This window comes from Tachyglossus aculeatus, chromosome 12 (genome assembly GCF_015852505.1).
Source record: "Tachyglossus aculeatus isolate mTacAcu1 chromosome 12, mTacAcu1.pri, whole genome shotgun sequence".
Classification (NCBI taxonomy): Eukaryota; Metazoa; Chordata; class Mammalia; order Monotremata; family Tachyglossidae; genus Tachyglossus; species Tachyglossus aculeatus.
Genome location: NC_052077.1, coordinates 5,105,257 through 5,116,105, shown reverse-complemented (window position 1 = coordinate 5,116,105; position 10,849 = coordinate 5,105,257). Strand labels below are relative to the sequence as shown.

The 10,849-nt window shown below is 47.6% G+C and overlaps 1 protein-coding gene across 1 annotated transcript; it reads right to left on the bottom strand.

Moving 5' to 3' along the window:
- Window positions 1–647: 647 nt before the first annotated feature.
- Window positions 648–10,510, bottom strand: RPL34 (ribosomal protein L34). The gene is made up of 5 exons (XM_038755113.1): window positions 10,489–10,510; window positions 4,344–4,418; window positions 4,160–4,259; window positions 3,626–3,729; window positions 648–776 (listed from the first exon to the last, which is right to left on the bottom strand). Exons 2-5 carry the CDS (start codon window positions 4,406–4,408, stop codon window positions 692–694), a joined length of 354 nt encoding a protein of 117 aa, XP_038611041.1. The 5' UTR covers window positions 4,409–4,418; window positions 10,489–10,510; the 3' UTR covers window positions 648–691.
- Window positions 10,511–10,849: the final 339 nt, after the last annotated feature.

Here is a 10,849-nt window from a genome sequence, read left to right as displayed (position 1 = left end):
AAAGGAGTGAATGAACAGATTCATCCTGCAGAAAGGATGTTTTGGTTTGACATGTAGATTTAGATCAAGAGGTCAGTGCCAAAACTTGCACAAGCCTCCAGCATTTTAGATGACAATTAGAAAATTAGGGATGTGAATTCAAAAATACTCGGGTGCTCAAGGAACTAACATGCTGCGCCTTCCGTGTTACCTTTTACAAATCAAGTTCCAGTGCTTGTGAACGTAGCTGTTATCCTCAATTTATATAGCAGCCTACACAACGCAAGAAGACACCTCCAGAAGTAACACAAACATTTCAATTGCTCCATGGATTTTCCTGGCAGCAAAGAACTGAACACTGATACTGCAAGCCTTTTCACTGGATAGTTCTAAATAGGAATCAATAACCGTGGGTTGACTGGGAGAATTTAAAAGAAAACGTTGTCAAACGGGTTTTGACTTGCCCCTGCAAGGTAGACATTAACCCCACAGGAAAACAGGCCGAGGTACTTAAGGTATTTTCACCATCCCCAGATCTGAGACCTACTTATGTTGCACACATGCACCAAAGGACTAAAGCCCCCGATTATAATTACTTAACCAGGAACCATTATTTTGTGCTTCCACTGGCCAAACCCAAGGCAGACCTATTAAAAAACCCTCCAGAACAATGTTTTGTGTTTCATTTATTCGGAAAAAAACATGACCTCTTTTATTTGGCTTTTTGACTTTGTGCTTGTGCCTTCAACACCTTCACAACAATTTTCTGCTCCTCAATGAGGAAAGCACGCTTGATTCTGGAGAGAGAAAAACATTCCATGAACATTCTCAAAACACCAGCCCAATGGCCACCGACCTAAACAAGGCAACACATCCCAATCCGAAGGGTTCTACCTCTTAACCCTCGCCTAATTTAAATTTAATTTAAATTTAAATCCTGCAGCTGACAGGCTGGACCAACTCCCTCATTCCATTCCCTTGCTCCAAGTACTTGGGAAAGTACAGATGAGTCACTATTAAGGTTTAGTTTTGTTAAGGCTAATACCAAATACCTCTCTGTTCACTTCCCAGTTTCAGTCACTGGATCTTCTACCATTTCTTATATCTTAAGCACTGGGTTTCTCACAAGGCTTTTCTAGAGAAGCAGCATGGCCTACTGGAAAGAGCACGGGCCTGCCACATACCAACTGGGCGACCTTGGGTAAGTCACAACTTCTCTGTGCCTCAGTTACCCCATCTGTAAAGTGGGGATTCATTCATTCAATCGTATTTATTGAGCCCTTACTGTGTGCAGAGCACTGTACTAAACGCATAAGCACTGTACTAAGTGCTTAAAAAAAGCACTGTTCTAAGCGCTGGGGTGGATACAAGGTGATCAGGTTGTTCCCACGCGGGGCTCGCAGAGTCTTAATCCCCATTTTACAGATGAGGTAATTGAGGCTCAGAGAAGTTATGTGACTTGCCCAAGGTCACACAGCAGACATGTGGCGGAGCCGGGATTAGAATCCATGACCTCTGACTCCCAAGCCTGCTCTTTCCACTGAGCCACGCTGCTGCTATCAATACCCCATCTCTCTGATTATCTTGTACCTGCCCCAGTGCTTAAGCATCACACTTCTTATTTTCTGGGCCCGTATTTCCATCTAATCACATACCAGAACAATTATTAAGTACATACAAAACATGATGCCAAGCATGGAAGGTACAACCTAATCCCGATGACCTCCTCCTACCTTAGGTGCATGTCCCCTTATCTGCCTTTTCTCTTGCTCACCACTATGAAGTCTCCACTTTAATGTCCTACCTTCTCTGCTGAAGCCTGCAATATTACTGCTGTCTCATTATTTTTCCATCTCTCACACCCACTCAGTTCTTCCTCCATTCAACTGAGCAACTACCACCCCGGTTCAAGCTAAAGCAGCCTCCTCAACTGGACTCCTTGACTCCAGCCTTCTTCAAGTGTCACAGAGCATACTTCTCCTCACGACTCAAACCCAACCTCAACTAGCCTTCCATTTCCCTCCACAGCATCAAGCACTCAGCTTGAAGGTCTCCATTGTCTCAACTTAGGCATCTCTATGCAGATGATGCCCAAATCTACATCTCCTCCCATTCTCTCTCCCTCCCTCCAGGCTTGCATCACCTCCTGCCTTCAGGACATCTCCACCTGGATGTCCTCCCGCCACCTAAAGCACATGCAAGACTGAGCTCATCTTCCCTTCCAAACCCTGTCCTCTCCCTGACTTTCCCGTCACTACCATCCTCCATGTCTCACAAGCCCGCAACCTTGGTGTCATCCACGACTCCGCTCTCTCATTCACCTCGCATCCAATCCGTCACCAAACCCTGCCAGTCTCACCCTCATAACACTGCCAAGATCCGCCCTTTCCTCTCCATCCAAACTGCTACCTTGTTAGTACAATCACTCGTTATCTCCGGGCTGGATTACTGCATCAGCCTCCTTTCTGATCTCCCAACCTCCTGTCTCTCCCTGCTTCAGTCTACATTTCACTCTGCTGCCTGGATTATCTTCCTACAGAAATGCTCTGGGCATGTCACCCTGCCCTGCCATGCTAAAAAATCTCCAGTGGTTGCCCATCAACCTTCGTATGAAACAAAAACTCCTCACCCTCGGCTTCAAAGCTCTCCATCACCTCGCCCCCTCCTACCTCATCTCCCTTCTCTCCTTCTAGCCGGTCTGCACACTCCGCTCCTCTGCCACCGCTAACCTCCTCACTGTGCCTCGTTCTCACCTGTCCTGCCGTTGATCCCTGGCCCACGTCCTACCTCTGGCCTGGAATGCTCTCCCTCCTCACATCAGCCAGATTAGCTCACTTCCCCCACTTCAGAAGTGTACCTCCTCCAAGAGGCCTTCCCAGACTGAGCCCCCCCATACCCTCTGCTCCTCCTCTCCTCCCCAATGCCCCTACTCCCTCCCTCTGCTCACTCTACTCAACACCCCTCCCCGCCCCACAGCACATTTGTATATTTGTGCATATTTATTACTCTATTTTATGAATGAAGTGTATATATCTATAATTCTACTCATTTATTCTGATGCTATTGATGACTGTCTACTTGTTTTGTTGTCTGTCTCCCTACTTCTAAACTGTGAGCCCATTGCTGGGTAGGGATTGTCTCTATAATTCTACTCATTTATTTTGATGCTATTGATGCCTGTCTACTTGTTTTGTTGTCTGTCTCCCCCCTTCTAGACTGTGAGCCCATTGCTGGGTAGGGATTGTCTCTATCTGTTGCCGAATTGTTCTTTCCAAGCGCTTAGTACAGTGCTCTGCACACAGTAAGCACTCAATAAATGCAACTGAATGAATGAACATCAGCTTTTTTGTCACTCAATTCATTTCTGACAGACCACAGCTTTCCCTTGGTCTAAAGCCCTCCCCTAAAATCTCACACCTTACAATGAGTTTTCCCAATTCACTCCGTACCTCAATTCACATCAACCCAAAAGCTACATCTAGCATATGCTTGGAACGGGCGCTTAATAAATTACCAGCACTTCTACTAAGCTAGCATTAACAATTAGAAAAGCTTGGAACATTCTTAAACTTACTAAAATACCACACAATCTGATTTTCAAACTTCAGACTAAAGCGGACAAACGGATGGTCCGAAAAATGATTACCTGTCACGGACACATTTAGCACACATGGAACCACCATAAGCCCGGCTGACATGCTTCTTCGTTTTAGACAGCCTCATAAGAACTTTAGGCCTCACGGCACGGACCTGTGTAAAAAAGAAAATAAGAGATTAGGGGAGGGGGCTCAATTTTGAAGGAAGATTTCTGAAGTCAGAATGACAAAGAATTTTAAGTTCAGCACATTCTGAGAATACATGTCTTCACCGCGCAGTCTGGCTAGGAACCTGTTGTGGATTTAGGAAGAGTGCTTCGGACAACACAAGCTTCTTCAAGAATCTAATTTCTGTTTTATAGGAGAATTGACTTTTATAACAAAAGGATCCAGAGAAATTTGACTGATAAGTGGCCCAAGGCCAAAAGTTGTGCTTAGTTCAATAACATGGCACTCTTGACATCCAACTTTAACCGACAGGGTAACAGAAGGAAAGATGCTTCAGGATAACAAGGAAAAGGTGGTACTAACTGAAATTGCCAAAAGATTCTTAACAAAAACCTAGAAGCCAGGACACCACTTACACCCCGAAGTCTTCCTGGGCACACCCCGCATGCAGATTTTGGTGCTTTTCCAACTTTCTTCGTGTACAGGTAAACAATCCTGTTACCTGGGGTTCGGGACCTGGGTATAGCGGGGGGGAACAGTTAGCTCAGAAACCCTAACAGTGCAATGTGGCAAATATTCAGTGAAGAAAGCAATACTTACAGCCTGGTCTTGTTGGAGGCTGTGTTGTAGGACAACCTACGGCGGTATGTCAGACGCTGGACCATTTTTAAAAGTCTAAATAAGGAGAGTCAGCATTAGTAGTGGCTTTCCCCCCCCCTTTTAAAGTCATTGTAAACCAGTTTCCTAGTAGCAATATCTCTATGTATCTTACACCATCATCAATGGCATTTATTGAATGCTTACTGCGTGCAGAGCACTGTACTAATCGCTTGGAGGGTACAATACAGCAACCAAGCCTCTGGGACCCTCAGTTTCCCCTTTCATTAGTGGGCACAACCCATATGTGGAGCTTCACCCTCAGCTCTCTAGACTGTAATTCCTCGCCTACAATTCCACTGTACTGAACTCTTCTAAGCGCTTAGCCCAGTGCTCTACAGAGAAAGCACTCAATACCATTGATTGCTCTTATAAAGGAAGCGCCCCATACTGCTACTGAATTACTCTCCCCGATTCCGATGTCAATGACCCACCCTACATGAGACACTCATAAGCTTTGAGCTTAGTACAGTGCTTTGCACACAGTAAGCACTCAATAAATACGATCGAATGAATGAACTCTATGTAGTGTGGCCCGACAGAGTTTAGAACAGTGTCTGGCATATAATATGCACTTAACCAACACCAGAATTATCACTCTCACCATGACAGCGGCAACTGATTTTCCTCTATGTGAGTCGGAGTCTAGGTCTGACCTCATTATCTGGTATCTAGCCCAGTGCCTGGCAACTTAAAAGATACCTTAATTATTATTCTCAATCGCTAAGCCCTCTCTTGGCTTGCCCCACCCCACAATTTGGGGACGAGGGAACAAATGGAAACTATTTCAAATCCAAAAATGCCACATCTTCACATGTCTGCTGTGGGACATCGGGCAAGTCCCTTCTCTGTGTCTCAGTTACCTCATCTGGAAACAGCATGCTGTAGTGAATAGAGCACGGGCCTAAGAGTCAGAAGGTCATGGGTTCTAATCCTCACTCTGCCACTTGTTTGCTGCGTGGCCTTGGGCATGTCATTTCACTCCAGTGCTTAGAACAGTGCTTTGCACATAGTAAGCACTTAATGACATTATCATTATTATTATTATTATTCTCTATGCCTCAACTACCTCATCTGCAAAATGGGGATTAAGCCTGGGCGCCCCTGGTGGGACAGGGACTGTGTCCGACCCGATTTGCTTGTATCCACCCAAGCACTCAGTACAGTATCTGGCACATAGTGGGTGCTTAGCAAATATCACAATTATTATTATTACCACCTGGGACAGGGGCTGTGTCCAACTCAATCTGCTCATATCCACCCCAGCGCTTATTACAGTGCCTGGCATAGTGAGCACTTAAATACCACAATTATCATTATTACTTGGGACAGGGATGGCGTCCAACACGATTTGCTTGTATTATTATTAATAATCGCATTTATTGGGCACTTATTGTGTGCAAAGCACTGTACTAAACGCTTGGGAGAGTACAGTATAACATCAAACACATTCCCTGTCCACGACGAACTCACAGTCTCATATCCACCACAGCGCTTAACACCACGATTATTATTACTTGGGATGGGGTCCAACTCGATTTGCTCGTATTATTATTAATCATATTTATTGGGCGCTCACTGCGTGCAAGACACTGTATTAAGCACTTGGGAGAGTACAGTACAACATCAAACACATTCCCTGCCCATTTCACAAGCCCGCAACCTCGGTGTCGTCCTCGACTCCACTCTCTCGTTCACCCCACACATCCAGTCCGTCACCAGAACCTGCCGGTCTCACCTCCGCAACATCGCCAAGATCTGTCCTTTCCTCTCCATCCATACTGCTACCCTGCTCGTTCAAGCTCTCATCCTATCCCGTCTGGATTACTGCATCAGCCTTCTCTCTGATCTCCCATCCTCGTGTCTCTCCCCACTTCAATCCATACTTCATGCTGCTGCCCGGATTGTCTTTGTCCAGAAACGCTCTGGGCATGTTACTCCCCTCCTCAAAAATCTCCAGTGGCTACCAATCAATCTGCGCATCAGGCAGAAACTCCTCACCCTGGGCTTCAAGGCTGTCCATCACCTCGCCCCCTCCTACCTCACCTCCCTTCTCTCCTTCTCCAGCCCAGCCCGCACCCTCTGGTCCTCTGTCGCTAACCTCCTCACTGTGCCTCCTTCTCACCTGTCCCGCCGTCGACCCCCGGCCCACGTCCTCCCCCTGGCTTAGATTGTCCTCCCTCCGCACATCCGCCAAACTAACTCTCTCCCTCCCTTCAAAGCCCTACTGAGAGCTCACCTCCTCCAGGAGGCCTTCCCAGACTGAGCCCCCTATTTCCTCTCCTCCTCCCCACCCCCCCGCCCTACCTCCTTCCCCTCCCCACAGCCCCTGAATATATATATTTGTACAGATTTATTACTCTATTTTTACTTGTACATATTTACTATATTTATTTTGTTAATGTGCATGTAGCTATAATTCTATTTATCCTGACGACTTTGACACCTGTCTACATGTTTTGTTTTGTTGTCCAGCTCCCCCTTCTAGACGGTGAGCCCGATGTTGGGTAGGGACCGTCTCTATATGTTGCCAACTTGTACTTCCCAAGTGCTTAGTATAGTGCTCTGCACACAGTAAGTGCTAAATACGACTGAGTGAACAAGCGAGCTCGCAGTCTTGTTTCCACCCCAGCGCTTAGTACAGGGCCTGACACATAGTAAGTGCTTAACACCACAATTACTATTTCTTGGGACAGGGATGGGGTTCGATTCCATTTGCTTGCCCCCACCCTGGCGCTTAGTACAGGGCCTGACACGCAGTAAGCGCTTAATATCACAATTATTATTCCTTGGGATAGGGCTGGTGTCCAACTCCATTTGCTCGTTCCCACCCTGGTGCTCACTACAGGGCCGGATACACTGTGCTTAACACCACAATTATTATCCAGCGCTTAGTACAGGGCCTGACACATAATAAGCACTTACCACAATTGTTATTATTCCTTGGGACAGGAATGGAGTCCAATTCCACTTGCTTGTATCCACCCCAGCGCTTAGTACAAGACCTGACACATAGTAAGCGCTTGACACCACAATTATAACCCAGTGCTTAGTTCAGGGCCTGACAAGCAGTAAGTGCTTAACACCACAATTAATATTATTCCTTGGGACAGGGATGGGGTACAATTCCATTTGCTCATATCCACCCCGGCGCTTAGTACAGGGCCTGACAAGTAGTAAGCGCTTAACACCACAATTAATATTATTCCTTGGGACAGGGATGGGGTACAATTCCATTTGCTCATATCCACCCCGGCGCTTAGTACAGGGCCTGACAAGTAGTAAGCGCTTAACACCACAATTAATATTATTCCTTGGGACAGGGATGGGGTCCAATTCCATTTGCTCGTATCAACCCCAGCGCTTAGTACAGGGCCTGACACAATGCTTAACACCCCAATTATTACCCAGCGCTTACTTCAGGGCCTGACACGTAGTAAGCATTTAACACCACAATTATTATTATTCCTTGGGACAGGGTCCAATTCCGTTTGCTCGTATACACCCCGGCGCTTAGTACGGGGCCTGACACATAGTGCTTAGCACCACAATTATTACCCAGCGCTTAGTTCAGGGCCTGACACATAGTAAGCGCTTAACACCACAATTATTATTATTCCTTGGGACAGGGATGGGGTCCAATTCCATTTGCTCATATCCACCCCGGCGCTTAGTACAGGGCCTGACCCATCCAGCGTATATTACAGGGCCTGACACATAGTAACCGCTTAACACCACAATTATTATTCCTTGGGACAGGGATGGGGTCCAATTCCATTTGCTCGTATCCACCCCGGCGCTTAGTACAGAGCCTGACATATCCTGCGCTTACTACGGGGTCTGACACATAATAAGCACTTAACGCCACAATTATTATTATTCTTTGGGACAGGGATGGGGTCCAATTCCATTTGCTCCTATCCACCTCGGCGCTTAGTACAGGGCCTGACACATAGTGCTTAACACCACAATTATTACCCAGCGCTTAGTTCAGGGCCTGACACATAGTAAGCGCTTAGCACCACAATTATTATTATTCCTTGGGATAGGGATGGGGTCCAATTCCGTTTACTCGTATCCACCCCGGCGCTAAGTACAGGGCCTGACACATAGCAAGCGCTTAGCACCACAATTATTATTATTCCTTGGGACAGGGATGGGGTCCAATTCCGTTTACTCGTATCCACCCCGGCGCTTAGTACAGGGCCTGACACATAGTAAGCGCTTAGCACCACAATTATTATTATTCTTTGGGACAGGGATGGGGTCCAATTCCGTTTGCTCGTATCCACCCCGGCGCTTATTACAGGGCCTGACACATACTAAGCGCTTAACACCATATTATTATTCCTTGGGACAGCGATGGGGTCCAGTTCCATTTGCTCGTATCCACCCCGGCGCTTACTACAGGGCCTGACACATAGTAACCGCTTAACACCACAATTATTATTATTCCTTGGGACGGGGATGGGGTCCAGTTCCGTTTGCTCGTATCCACCCCGGCGCTTAGTACAGGGCCTGACATATAGTAAGCGCTTAACACCACAATTATTACCCAGCGCTTACTTCAGGGCCTGACACGTAGTAAGCACTTACCACGATTATTATTATTCCTTGGGACAGGGATAGGGTCCAATTCCATTTGCTCGTATCCACCCCGGCGCTTAGTACACGGCCTGACACATAGTAAGCGCTTAGCACCACAATTATTATTATTCCTTGGGACAGGGATGGGGTCCAATTCCGTTTACTCGTATCCACCCCGGCGCTTAGTACAGGGCCTGACACGTAGTAAGTGCTTAACACCACAATTATTATTATTCCCTGGGACAGGGTTGGGGTCCAATTCCATTTGCTCCTATCCACCCTGGCGCTTAGTACAGGGCCTGACACATAATAAGCGCTTAACATCACAGCTATTACCCAGCGCTCACTTCAGGGCCTGACACACACTAAGCGCTTAACACAATTATTACTACTCCTTGGGATAGAGATGGGGTCCAATTCCATTTGCTCGTATCCACTCCGGCGCCTACTACAGGGCCTGACATATAGTAAGCGCTTAGCACCACAATTATTATTATTCCTTGGGACAGGGATGGGGTCCGATTCCATATGCTCGTATCCACCCCGGCGCTTAGTTCAGGGCCTGACACATACTAAACGCTTACCACCACAATTATTATTATTCCTTGGGACAGCGATGGGGTCCAGTTCCATTTGCTCGTATCCACCTCGGCGCTTACTACAGGGCCTGACACATAGTAAGCGCTTAACACCACAATTACTATTATTCCTTAGGACAGGGATGGGGTCCAATTCCGTTTGCTCGTATCCACCCCGACGCTTAGTACAAGGCCTGGCACATAATAAGCGCTTAACACCACAATTATTATTATTCCTTGGGACAGGGCTGGGGTCCAATTCCGTTTGCTCGTATCCACCCCGACGCTTAGTACAAGGCCTGACACATAATAAGCGCTTAACACCACAATTATTATTACTCCTTGGGACAGGGATGGGGTCCAATTCCATTTGCTCGTATCCACCCCGGCGCTTATTACAGGGCCTGACACATAGTAAGCGCTTAACACCACAATTATTATTATTCCTTGGGACAGGGATGGGGTCCAGTTCCGTTTGCTCGTATCACCCCGGCGCTTATTACAGGGCCTGACACATAGTAAGCGCTTAACACCACAATTATTATTATTCCTTGGGACAGGGATGGGGTCCAACTCCGTTTGCTCGTATCCACCCCGGCGCTTAGTACAGGGCCTGGCACATAGTGAGCGTTTAACATGTACCATCACTATTTATCATTGTCATTATTATTATTACTATAATCACAGGGCCTGGGCCGCCATCATCCTTTTCCGGGCCCCCGGGTCTGGGGTCCGAGCCCCCCTTTTCCGTCCAGAACGGGCGTTCTCCGCGCCCCCCGGCCTGGAAATCCCCCGAGGAGGATCCCCGGGGGTCCGATGCCCCTTGGCCCTCTCCGAATGGCCCCTCCACGCCGTCTCAATCGCGGATGGCGACGGATTGTCCGACGAGGGGGCCAGGCCCCGGGCAGCGAGCACCGCCATACCTGTCACGACCGCCTCCGGAAGAGAAAGAGAGAGAGAGAGAGGAAGCCGCGCGCGGAAGGTCAAAGTTCAAATAGGGATGGCGTGTTACCGGAAGTGGAGGCTGTGCCGGTTTCCTATTGGCCGGCCTCCATGGGCGCCGCCATGTTGTACGGAAATAGAGGCCCAGCGGGTTTCCTATCAACGGGCGCCGCCATGTTCATTCATTCATTCATTCACATTTACTGAGCGCCTACCGTGTGCAGAGCCCTGTACGAAGCGCTTGGGAAGAACAAGTTGGCAACGTATAGGGACGGTCCCTACCCAACAGCGGGCTCCCAGTCTAGAAGGGGGAGACAGACAACAAGACAAAACATATTATTA